The sequence below is a fragment of the Myotis davidii genome, unplaced genomic scaffold (genome assembly GCF_000327345.1).
Source record: "Myotis davidii unplaced genomic scaffold, ASM32734v1 scaffold134, whole genome shotgun sequence".
Lineage (NCBI taxonomy): Eukaryota > Metazoa > Chordata > Mammalia > Chiroptera > Vespertilionidae > Myotis > Myotis davidii.
Genome location: NW_006288853.1, coordinates 110936 through 124285, shown reverse-complemented (window position 1 = coordinate 124285; position 13350 = coordinate 110936). Strand labels below are relative to the sequence as shown.

Below are 13350 nucleotides of genomic sequence, written 5' to 3'. Positions count from 1 at the left end.
GGATTAAGAAGGGATAAAATATTCTTGGATAACTACCAGAGAAGGCTAAAGACCTAGGCGAGGTTGGCTCTATAGGTTTGTTAACCTCATTGCCAGACAATTAACATTAATTCTCCCAGGTACTCTGAAATCTAGAAGCCCCAAGGATTTTACTTATCAAAAGGAAATAGTGTAGTTTTGGGGTTCAGAGAGTAGTCTCTGGAGTCCAGTTACCAGCCCACCAATTATTCGCTGTGTGACCTCAGTTTTCTCATCTGCAAGATCAGGATAGTAGTATTTCCTGCCTCACGGGGCTGTGGTGTAGATTAAATGAGTCAATGCATATAAAATGGATAGCACAGTGCCAAGATGGGTGAACAAAGAATATTAGCTATTCTTTATATTCTGAATAAAGTCCACAGAGAACATATAGACCTCTAAAGGGTTCAGAACTGCTTTCGAATTTGGCAGTATAAAATAGACAAGGTAATTTAAACTCAAAGCTGACAATGTATTGACCAAAAGGCTACCTTTGTTTAATAAATCTATGCACCAAAGTTCAGAAGAGTTTATCCTACCTGGCCTTTCAATTGATTAGAGTGCATTTATTTAAGGTATTCCCCTTTTGATCAATAATTGTATAACATGGTGGTATATTATGTGTGAACCCTAATTTCTTAAAGCTTAGGTAGATTACAGATTCAAGACAGGTATGTCAACTTGTTATTCCTTCTAAATTACCTTTAACTGGCTACTTAAGTATATTCATTTTGTATTTTCTTGAAATCATTAAAAAGATTCGCTCTCAGTCTGATCCAAGCAACCATATGTCCGTTGTATGAGCAAAGCACACACACAGCTGATGTTTAAGCTAATGAAAAGAAAAATCCATTACATGCCAGCTTTGAATAGTTCGTTTATGCTATTAGAATGAAAAAGTAGTAGTTTCCAGCTGTACTTCAGAAATTAAATATTTGCTTCTGAAAGATTTTATTTTAATTGGAGCCAATAGTAGTTTATTAGTAAAAAGCCCCAAGAGGAATTTAAATGAAGTCATGTTGAAATACTGAAAAGGCTATTTCCCTTAAAATACCCTAAATCTTTCTCACATTATCTCACATGACAGTGAAACCAGACATTTACATGATCTTATGTTTGTCTTTCTTTTTTTTTCTTTTTTTTTTTTTCCTTCAAGATGTAGATAGGAAGATGATGGAAAAGTTTCATTATTGTAGAGATATAGTAACAGGTTGAAGAAGATGTTGATAGAGTTAAATTATTGTCTGGCACACTTGTTTAGCAGGTGAGAAAAACTCCTTAGCAGGGAAGATTATGAATGACATTTTGTTAACAATGGGACATCATAGGTTTTGAGACCATAAATATGTTGAATGTTCTTATAAGCCCACATAAATATATTTTTAGAGATTCCCAAGTGTGAACAAAACCTAAAACACATTGAAATGCATACCAAACATGATGCATTGTACCTACATTTTTGTGGCTTTTATATATTATATCAGAGGCCTGGTGCATGAAATTTGTGCACTCAGCAGGGTCCCTCAGCCCAGCCTGTACCCTCTCACAGTTCAGGAGCCCTTGGAGGATGTCCATCTACTGGCAGAGGCCCAGGAGCCTAAGCTGGCAGTCAGATATCCTTAGTGCTGTTATGGAGGCAGGAGAGGCACCTGCTGCCACTGCTGTGCTCAACAGCCTGTAGGAGTGCACTGAGCACCAGGGGGAAGCTCCTGCATTGAGCATCTGCCCCCTGGTGGTCAGTGCACATCATAGTGGTCATTTCACCATTCGGTCAGTTTGCATATTTGTCTTTTATTATATAGGATTATATTCATTCATTCATTTATTCATTAAATTACTCCATAGAATTACTTATCTACTATATGCCAGGATAGGCACTGGGATACAAAAAGGAAAAAGACCACTGAGAAAATTGTAAACAGTGTTGTGACATGACTCATTCATAAAACAATTCATCAAGCATCTATTTGTGGCAGATACTGTTGTGCTAATGACAAGTAGGTTTTGTCAATAAGGTTATATTTAAAATGAGTCTAATGGACAAGAACTTAGGCAGGAGGGCTATGGTGAGAACTGAAGTGGAACATAACAGTGGCTAGAGGCGGTTGTCTAGAATTGGCAATGGATTTAAATATATTTATATGGTAGAGGGTATTGCACTTAGTGGACTTTGGAAATAGAGAGGGTGAAGATGAATGGGAGGTCAAAGAAGACATCTTGATTTTTTTTTTCCAGAGATGACTTGACACCAAGATAGAAAATAGCAGCCCTAGTAATAATAATAATAATAATAATAAATAATAAAATATAGAAAATAGTAGAAAAATAGCGTGTGTGTGTTTTTCTTTTCAGGTAAAAAATGTGTTTAGGTAAAATAAACTGGGGGTGTTATGGAAAATTCAGATAGAATTTTTCAATGGACTTTGCTCAGTGGATAGAGTGTTGGCCTGCAAACTAAAGGATCCCTATTTTGATTCCAGTCAAGGGCACATGCCAGGGTTACTGGCTTTATCCCCAGGAGGGGAGGGGTGTTATGGAAAATTCAGATAGAATTTTTCAATGGACAGTTCGATATACAATCCTGAAATTCAGAAAAAAATGATCAAGAAGAGAGATATAGTTTGAGAATCACATTCATATGAATGGGAATTGTGGTGTGAGTGAGCTTCCTCCTTGGCTTTGTATCCCATCCACTGGAAGTAAGACACTGTTCGATGGAATCTCACTATAGAGTAGCATTATCTAGTAGAATTTTTTGTGATGATAGAAATGTTTCATATCTCCACTCTCAAAACAGTAGTCAATCGCTACACGTGTCTATTGAGCATTTAAAATGTGGTATGATTGAGGAACCGAATTTTAAATTTCATTTAACTTTAAGAAATTTAATGTTTAATAACCACATGTGGCCAGGTGCCACTTTTTATTGGACAGAGAGCCTAGAGAATGGACAAAGCGAAGAGCACGTGGGTCATCCTGACGGATATAGTGGCTAAGAAGTAGGGTGTAGCTGACACATTGTAGGAGGTGAAAAAATAGCGGGAACTAAATAATATATGAGTTTCCATGTATATCACCAACATTTACAGATAAAGCATTTCTATCTTTCAGGTTTAGAGTCATTGCTTTTATCTGCTTTTTTTCCCCCTCCATCTTCACATGGCACAGAGATTACCTAAACATAATATAATACTGTATAGTGCTTTAGTGTAGACTCTCCATTCTGGCAGTCTGAGTTCAGTCTCTCTTATGTTATGTGTCAGCAGAATGACCTTGGGCAGGATTATTGAGTTCTCCGTGTCTTTGTCATTCAGCTATTAACCACAGATTAATACTTGGGTTGTTTTTTAAGAATCAATTACAGTGGACAATTAGAAAAGTGACTGAAATGTAGTGTAGAGTTAATGAATGTTTTAAATGAAGATAATTTTTAAATCTTAATCGAAAAGACAATCTGGATTGGCCTTACTGATAGATGCATTCCTACAACCATTCAATGTTATTTTAGCTAGAAACATAATGCATGTAAGATCAGTGATTTTTTTTTTTTGATTTGTTGATAGGGAAAAAAATCTTACCAAAGAAAGTTTACAGTATTTCTATTTTTCCTATGATACATAGTTAGTATATATAATGAAGTTTTTTTCTATTTAGCAACTCAAATAATTTCATTAAATATCTTCATGTTTACAATTTCAGCTGTTATTTATATCAATTCTTTTTGGGTTTTCTTGGGGCTCTTATTGGATAGGATGAGAAATGATAACATGGTTCCAGGCTTGGCTAAAACCAAAAATGATATAAAGGAAAAAAGATAATCTTTAAAAATATTTCCATAAAATTGTTTCTTTTCTCATTGATTCTTTTAACTTTTTGGAAATTTCAAAATGTTTTGTCTCTCTACATTAAAAGAAATAATTACAATTATATTAATCAAATGTTTATTTAAAAATATGATTCTCCATTTCTTGGAAGGTTTAGAAATCAGAAAATATAAACAAGACAATTTTCTTCTCTTATCAATTACAGCAATTCCCGAGTTTGTGACACAAGTGAATGTCGCCTTGGAAGCCCTAAATAAGAACTCTTTGGATGTGTTTGATGACAATCAATTTGTGGACATCTCAAAGAAGATCTATGATACAATTCATGATATCAGATGTTCAGTCATGATGATTCGGGTAAGTTTGCTTTACCTTTCATTGAATTGTCGCAACATTCATTACCAGCTGGAATGCCTGGAATGCTTACAAGAAATGTTTTATTTTGATGCCATAATGTCAATGCTGAAATCCATTAAAAATTGAGAAATTCATATGCATTCCCAAAGTCAGATCTACTGTCACAAACAATACTTTTACTTGTGTATTTGGTTATAACTTATGCAAATGAGCACATTTAACGGCCTTGTGTGCGGAAATGATGGGATTTGTTGTATGCAGAATTTGTTGAACTGTCACATAGCATGATCAGGAGCCAAAGAAAAATACATATAGTCATTTGCTTTCTTGTCTTGAGCAGAAAGGAAAGAATCTTTCTGATCGCTCTAGTGACATTGGTAGGAAAATGTGTTCACAAGAAGTTATTTCTATGGCCAATCCCATTCATACTGGATCAGAGAATCACAATCTTCTGTAATAAACCTTACTTGAAGCTGGGAGTTGTCTCTTTGGGGAAATATGTGCCACCTTCCCAAAGGTATGTTTGCTTCCCAAGGATGAGCCATTGGCTGTGGGCACAGTGCATATACAGAGATCAGGACTATTTGTTTTTACTTAAATGTGAATGTGGATTATTTTCTACATATTATTTAAAAAACAGTGGAAGTTCTTTGGGAAATGTACAGATAATGATAAAGAGATACTTTATGTTAGGATCAGTTTATCTGGAAGCAGACACTGTGGTAAGGATTTGTGTTCACCATTAGTCTATCTAGGAACAAGTGAGACAGGGAAAGTGAGGCTGGAAAGGGAGGAATGCAATAGGTGTCTTTCTGAGTCACTATGGGCAAATGGGGGTTGTTACTGCTGGGGAACTTGGTTGGGGTGTACTACAGACCATGCCTCAGAATTATCTCAAAAATTCAATTTATTCACCTACTTATTTATTGGAGGAAGATTACCTCTCTTTAGAGGTGTCACCAGAGCCTCCCACCTCAGCCAATTAAGCCCTTGTGGCCAAAATACACAACCTTCCAGCAGAGTGGCAGGTGCTTCAGTTAGAGCAGCGGTTCTCAACCTGTGGGTCGTGACCTCTTTAGGGAGTCGAACGACCCTTTCACAGGGGTCGCCTAAGACCATCAGAAAACACATATATAATTACATATTGTTTTTGTGATTAATCACTACGCTTTAATTATGTTCAATTTGTAACAATGAAAATACATCCTGCATATCAGATATTTACATTACGATTCATAACAGTAGCAAAATTAAGTTATAAAGTAGCAACGAAAATAATTTTATGGTTGGGGGTCACCACAACATGAGGAACTGTATTAAAGGGTCATGGCATTAGGAAGGTTGAGAATCACTGAGTTCGATGATTCAGCAAGACCCGCGGGTGAAATTAAGTATGAGTAGAGTTCAGTTTGAAAGCTTCTGGGTTTGACTGTTCTTGAGATTATAAGATGGAACTAGAAGTGCCCCAGAGATATTGGAGGAACATCACTCGGATCCTGTGGGCCTGAATGTTATAGTTATGTTGCACTGAGCCATCCATAAAAATGGAATCATTTGGAGACCTTGTAAGAAAAGGGGTCAACAAAAGTCAAGGTGCTTGAAGGCTGATGCAAGAAATCATAGAGGAAAAACTAGAGACGTCAAGATATAAGATCGCCCTAGCCGGTTCTCAGTGGTTAGAGCATCCACCCATGGACTGGAGGGTTTCAGGTTCGATTATAATTAAGGGCACTTACCTGGGTTGCAGGCTCCATCTGCAGCCCAGGTTAGGGCGTGTGTGGGAGGCAACCAGTTTATGTGTTTCTCTCTGTCTCTCCCCTCCCTTCCAAAAAAAAAAAATGGAGAAAATAGCCTCAGGTGAGGATTAACAAACAAACAAACAATATATAAGATCTAGCTCTTCAGAGCTTGAGAAAACCTGGAAGTAACCTAACTGTACATACAAGGGAGAAACCTCAGGATGTACTATATGTGTGAGCAGCCTGGAAGTATTTGTTCATATGTGACAGAGCCATGTCCCCGTACCAGTGCTGTGTCTGAACTGCAAAGTATTTTTACCAAATACATTCTTCTTCTAACAAAGGATTTTACTTTATCTGTGTGCACTAGTGCACTAACAATAACCCAAAGCTGGAAGGATAGTTGGGAGTAGGATAGGTAGAAACACTGAGAGTATGAAGACACATGAACTTTAAAGAGTCTTAGCACAGTGAAACCCCTACATTTCCAGTGTCCTGGGTGGAGATTTGAGAAGATAAACCAGTGAAGTAGCATAGGTGAACCAGTGTTGGGAATGCACTTTTTTCCTGGGAAAGGGATTTTTAAAAAAAGGTCTTATAATGTCTCCCATTTGGATGTTGCATTATTTAAAAATGCCCTTATTCTCAAAATGCCTCACTTATAGCACATCACATCATTTTGTCATTATTTTTCCATACCCCTCATCTTGAGCATCCTGTAGGGCAGGAAAACAATTTATTGTAATTATTAATAGCCTTAGAGGGCAATCATTTTTTTCATACTCATCTCTTTTTTAAAGTAAATACTTCAATTTATTTTAGCTTTATTCTCATAGGAATAATTTAGTATGTTGTGTTCTTTGCTAGTCCTTACTTAACTTTTCAACAAACTTCTCAAATGAGACTAACAAAAAATATTTCTAATTAGGGCCTGTCCAGGGTTAAATAAAGTAGAAAACTTGTCCTTTATGTTATTGCTATTAATAGAGTCACCTGTTGTGAGCCTATTTTCCCCCTCTTAAAAACCATGATTGTTGGATAGACAATGACTTTAAAAAGGTATATTTATACACTGTTTTGGCTTGTATATTTCTCCTCCATTTTGATTTGATGTGTTTGCTCTTGGTCCTAAATTTTGATCCAGTTAAACTTCATTGTATTTCTAAATGTTTTTTTTAATATGATTTATCATGTTGCTTTTACATTTGGTTGCTGAACATACCTAAATTAGCCTCGGGTAGAAAAATGAGATTATAATTTTAGTTCCTTCATATAGATTACTAATAAAACAAGTATCACATGATCTCACTTACATGTGGAATATAATGAACAAAATTAATTGATGAACAAATTAGATCCAGAGACATGGAAGAATGGAACAGACTGAAGAATCTCAGAGGGAAAGGGGGTTGGGGGGGGGAGGGAATAGATTAACCAAAGAATTTATATGCATATATGCATAATCCATGGACACAGACAATAGTGCAGTAGGCCTGGGGGAAGGGGCAGGTGGGTGGGAAGTGGAGGGGATCAGTGTGGGGAGAAAAGGGGGATATCTGTCATACTTTCAACCAAAAAGATAATTTATAATATATATAAAATATATAACTATCATGGCCCTTCATATGACTATAATCTCTGCTAATAGCTCCAGATAAGGGTATTAGTATTAAGCACCCCTAGAATCTTACGTTCTGTCTAGCTGAGATCATATCAGTAAGCATATGGTTTGAAATAATTTATTCATTTTGAGGTAGAGATATTTTTTCTTCAAACATACTTGAGGGCCAAAATTATGAAATAGATCAATGATGGCGAACCTTTTGAGCTCGGCATGTCAGTATTTTGAAAAGCCCTAACTGAATCTGGTGCCGTGTCACATATAGAAATTTTTTGATATTTGCAACTGTTGTAAAAAAAAAACAGTATGGAGTTTCCTCAAAAAGCTACAAATGGAACTCCCATTTGACCCTGTGATCCCACTCCTAGGAATATATCCCAAGAAACCAGAAACACCAATCAGAAAGGATATATGCACCCCTATGTTCATAGCAGCACAATTCACCATAGCTAAGATCTGGAAACAGCCTAAGTGTCGAGCAGTAGATGAATGGATTAGAAAACTTAAGAGATCAACCAAAGGACTTGTATGCATGCATATAAGCCTAACCAATGGACATAAGACACTGGGGAATAGGGGAGGCTAGGGGACTGTCTAGGGCGGGGAAAAAAATGGACACATATGTAATACCCTTTGTAATAAAAAATAAAATTTGAAAAAAAAAGACTTTTATATTTATTTTATATAATTAAATGACATTTAACAAAGAAAAATCAACCAAAAAAATGAGTTTGCGTGTCACCTCTGACATGCATGTCATAGGTTCGCCATCACTGAAACAGATAGTACTTGAAGCCATGAAGATAGTCCAGAGGCCCATCTTCTCTGTCCCTGCATTGCCCCTCCTTGAGGCAGCCTCTTGGGATCCTCAACAGAACTGCTACAGGGATTCCTTGGAGGATGAGCCGCACAGCTCTATTCTTGCTAATTGGACTAGAGGTTGAGAAGAGAAGTCTAACTGAGGTGCACAATTAATAAAAATCACTTTTTTCCCCCTTTGAGGACTGTCCTTTTGTCATAGATACAATTGATCTGGTATAACCATCTCTTTATAAGGTCAGATTTAATGCTGACCAATATCCTGTTAAAAATGCAATGCATGAGAGGAGTAAATCTAAAAAGTGCCAACACTAGGAGAAGACATTTATAATTATGCAAGTTTGGGAAGGGATAGGCTATGATCTTGAGGATGTTTGTGAGTATTGCAAAATCCTATCTTGTCTCGGAATTTTCATGCATGCTCTTCAGTGCCCTTGAGACAATAAAGTAATAACCTAAGTTCAGAGCCTGATATTTTATAAGCTGTGTAATAAAATTCTGATTATATCTGCCTTTAATATTTATTTTGTTGAATAATTATTTTACAAATTTTTGGATTATTTTTAAAAGATTTAAGATAAATACTGTGACATTTTTTATTACTAATCTCTACACTATTTTAGCTTGTGGAAAAAGAAGTTGTAGGGTAGGAAATATTAAATTTTTTTTCTATTTGGTGTTTCAAATCTATAAATAAATGTTATAGTTATTAGGAGCCCATACATATATATAAAAGCCTAAGTGACCAAACAACTGAATGACCGGTTGCTATGACATGCACTGACCACCAGGGGACAGACTCTTAATGCAGGAACTGCCCCCTGGTGGTCAGTGCCCTCACACAGCCAACCTCCTGTAACTGGCGAACCTCCTGTGGTCCCTCCCCCAGGCTGTCCACCCCCCTTCCCCCCATTGGCCCTGATCACCTGCCAGGCCAAGGGACCCCACCTGTGCATGAATTTGTGCATCAGGCCTCTAGTATAATAAAATGGTTAAGATTAAATCAAGAAACATATCTTACTGAACATGTTTCCTCCTTAATAAAATGAACTTAGTATTAAAACTACTTTAAAAGATTATTATAGTGATGAAATGAGCTAATAGAAATATATTAGTACTAAGTAAATAATAGTCTCTTATAAGAAGGTAGCTGCTATGCTATCACCACTGTAAGTATATTATTATATTTACTGCAGCTGCCTATTATTTTTGCCTATTTGAATAATGTTAACTATAGAAGCCATAGACCTATGTTCATAGAGCAACATGGAGTCAAAATTCAAAGAATAACTTGAAGGGTGAGTTTCAGAACAAATAATTACATTTTTCTCAATATACTGTTTATATAAGAAGAGACCTATATTTATTAACATTGGGTATTTGAAATATAGATTATCTAATGCAAATTGTGCTTTTGAATCTATATTACTTTAATTTAGTATTAAAATTATGCATATTTTTAAATCCTTAGGGATATTTTTCCATTCATTTTTAGAAAAAGTGGAAGGGAGGGGGAGAGACAGAGAGAAACTTCGATGTGAGAGAGACACATTGATTGGTTGCCTCCCGCAGTTGCCTCGACCAGGGCCTAGAATTGTGCCTGCAACTGAGGGATGTGCCCTTGACTAGAATCGAACTCATGATCCTTCAGTCTAGGAGTTGATGCTCTACCCACTGAGCCAAACCGGGTAGGACTCTGCATTTTGTTTTTATTAACCTCTTGAAACATACACAAAGGACTCTCAGTGGCTTCCTTTCTTTCTTTCTTTTTCTTTTCTTTTCTTTTCTTCTTCTTCTTCTTTTTTTTTTTTTTTTTTTGCCTAAAAGGTGCTTAACCAGAAATAGAGAAAATTCAAAAAGAACAAATTAATTACATTTTGAGAGAGTAACATGGGTTGTCCAGAAATGAAATACCCTCAAAAAGAGGGGAAAAATCAGCAAAAATGCATCTTGCAACAGGTACCATTTAGAATGTAGACTTTGTATATTTTGTTTGTGCATTTCCACTTGTGACTCATCAAAAGCACGTGGAAAATAGAGACACTTTGGAAAGCCAAATGAGCAGATGCTCAGGATCACCACTAAGTTTAGGTTTTCTGTTAGTTTTCTAACTTCATGTTTCAGGGAATGGGAACATATTTTCAATATCTCATTTGATGGAAATTTATTTTTGAAAAACAAAAATAAATTTGAAAAATCTTTTGTGTCTAATTCTACTGTACTCATAGAACAGTGATGGCGAACCTATGAAACCTGTGTCAGAGGTGGCACGCGAACTCATTTTTTTGGTTGATTTTTCTTCGTTAAATGGCATTTAAATATATAAAATAAATATCAGAAATATAAGTCTTTGTTTTACTATGGTTGCAAATATCAAAACATTTCTATATGTGACACGGCACCAGAGTTAAGTTAGGGTTTTTCAAAATGCTGACACGCCGAGCTCAAAAGGTTCGCCATCACTGCTATAGAGTCAGATAGATGTGTGGCTTTTACTGCAATTATATATCATTTCCTCAATTTATATTATGTGCACTGTCATGATTTCTCTGAACTCCTTTCATTCTCCTTCATAACTTCTTTTCCTCTTGACTAAAGAAAATCCTTTTGCTTTATATGTCTTCTGGACCAAGCTGCTTGTTTGTCTCTCTGAAATTTCACATTCAAACTACTGAAGGAAAAGGCCCTCATTGTGTCAGTCACTAACTAGTGTAGAATTAGTCTTGTACAGTTAGAATTCTGTGGAATTAAGTGCAGAAATGAAGAAATAGCAAGAAGAATATTGTGTAAAATCAAAAGATATGCAGTCAAGTCTGTTTTATGTGTTGTCATAGCTATTGTTATTTTACACAGTGTTGTTAGTTTCTTCACTGTAGGGGGAAATGAACGCATACTACTAAATTACTATTTTCAGCCGTCATTGTGCTTAAAAATGAAGGATAACATATTCTTCCCTAAGATGAAGAACCAAATGAGAATGTCCATGCTTCAATGCAATGGTCACGTGGGTATACACATTTATCAAAACTCATCAAACTGTACACCTAAAGTTGCATGTACATTATGTCAATATCTTAGAAAACAGTTTAACTAAGTAAAGTCCTACTAAACTGTATTGATTCGGACTAACTAGAAAGGTGTGCATGGACTACTGAAAATGCTGACATTTAGAATATAAAAAAACTAACAGCTTTCTACTTTACAACTGGCTGCTTGCCAAATATTTCTAATGTATGTTTTCCTCTTTTGTTGATTTGTATTTCTCATATTTGTGAATCATTATATATTATCTTAGGTAAGGCTTATTTATGACCCGTGGGCCAAATATGGTCCACCATCTGTTTTGTATGGCATATGGGTGAAGAATAGTTTTAATATTTTTAAATGGTTGAAAAAAATTTGAAATAAGAATAATATTTTTTGACAAGTGAAATTATATGAAATTCTAATTTTAGGAATACAGCCACACTCACATCTATATGGCTTTCTGTGCTACAGTGGTCAGGCAAAGTGGAGTAAGACCAAGAGACTGCGTGGCTTGCAAAACCTAAAACATTTACTGTCTGCCTTTATGCTTATCTTAAATACCCTGTTTCATCTCTTTACCAAAGTCCTGATTGGGTTTTCAAGGATTCAATCACCACTTTATTCGTTTTTCCCTTTAAATCCAATTGTCCAAATTACTGGAATATTAAAATTGTCTTTTCTTCCAGCTTCCTTGTTTTCTGCCTAGTCCCAGTCTGGGGCTCCAGGCTCCTTTCTCCATCCTCCTGTCTGCCCTGAGGGCTTCTATTCTCCTATGTGCTCTAATTTTTAAATCCTTCTTTTATGTGTCAAACTAACTGTGCTTCTTTCTTTACAAATATCATATGTATACCCTGCTACTCTGCAAATAGAGTCCTTTAGTTACCTTTCTCCAAAGGCTGTAAAGAACTTTTTATATTCTCCTTGGTATTTTGCATCATTCAATCAACAGGTAAAATTAAATTTTAGGCTACCCTTTGATTAACCTACCTTTTAAAATTCCATGTTTGAGGTTTATGTGATGTTGAAATTTACCAACTTTATTCAACCATTTTACTTGTTCTTTTCTTTAAGTTATAGTAGTAACAATTTGTCCAAAGATTATTGGATTATAATCGAGTTTTCATAAAATTAGTATTTGCTAAGTGAGTTTAACATACAGTGAAGGAAGGTGAGTATATGCCTTGGTTTCCTAAGGAGAAATTTGGATTATACCCCCCTTTACTGTCAAAAGTATCCAATTTGGATGATAAATTATGTTCATTCTAGTTTTGGGGCTGTGAATACACTGCTTGAGGCCAGTGCTGCACCCCACCCACTGGGAGACATTCTGCAGGGCGCAGGCACTAATGATCACAGTTCCTTATCAGGCCAGTGTTTCCAACCACAGGGAACACCTGCTCTCCGTGGGCCTAACTTATCAAATGGTAGCTTCTTCTCTCCTTGCTTTGCAGACCCTTTGTTGACTGTGGAGAATCTATTCAGGTGCCTTTTCAAATTTATTTCCCATACAAAGGCTTTACTCCTTTTCATTTAAGCAGATTTCCTGCATTCATCTTAGTCACTCTACTCCTCATGCTCACAGGACTCTTGCCAGGGAGTCCCAGATAAAACACTCTGTTCTTTTTGGAAGTGACAGGACTCCTTTATAGTGTCAGAACCAGTTTGTAAAGAAGCCAGTTGCCAGGGGGGCTTTTTAAGGGAACTTAATAAAAGACCCTTAGCAATGTAACCTTAGCTTTATATGCAAATTGAAAAATCAAAGGTTAGTGGGAAGAATTCTGCAGTGAGGCTCATGCTGTTTTCTCTGAAGCCAGAGTTGAGGGTAAGGAAAGCAGACTGTGCTGGCACTGGTCAGCGAGTGCTGACATTGTGTGCTCTCAGCGCACTTCATGGCCTTCCCTCTGTGTACCGTACTCGGAGAGACTTCGGACTAAGGGAACAGAGG

The 13350-nt window shown here is 36.3% G+C and overlaps 1 protein-coding gene across 1 annotated transcript in view; it reads left to right on the top strand.

Annotated features, from left to right (window-relative positions):
• The window catches only part of CTNNA3 (catenin alpha 3), a gene marked incomplete at its 3' end in the record, with an annotated part of 1162049 nt that overhangs the window by 1044624 nt on the left and 104075 nt on the right, over positions 1-13350 (top strand). The window contains 1 exon segment of the mRNA XM_015562095.1: positions 4048-4199. Coding sequence (XP_015417581.1) covers positions 4048-4199 — 152 coding nt within the window.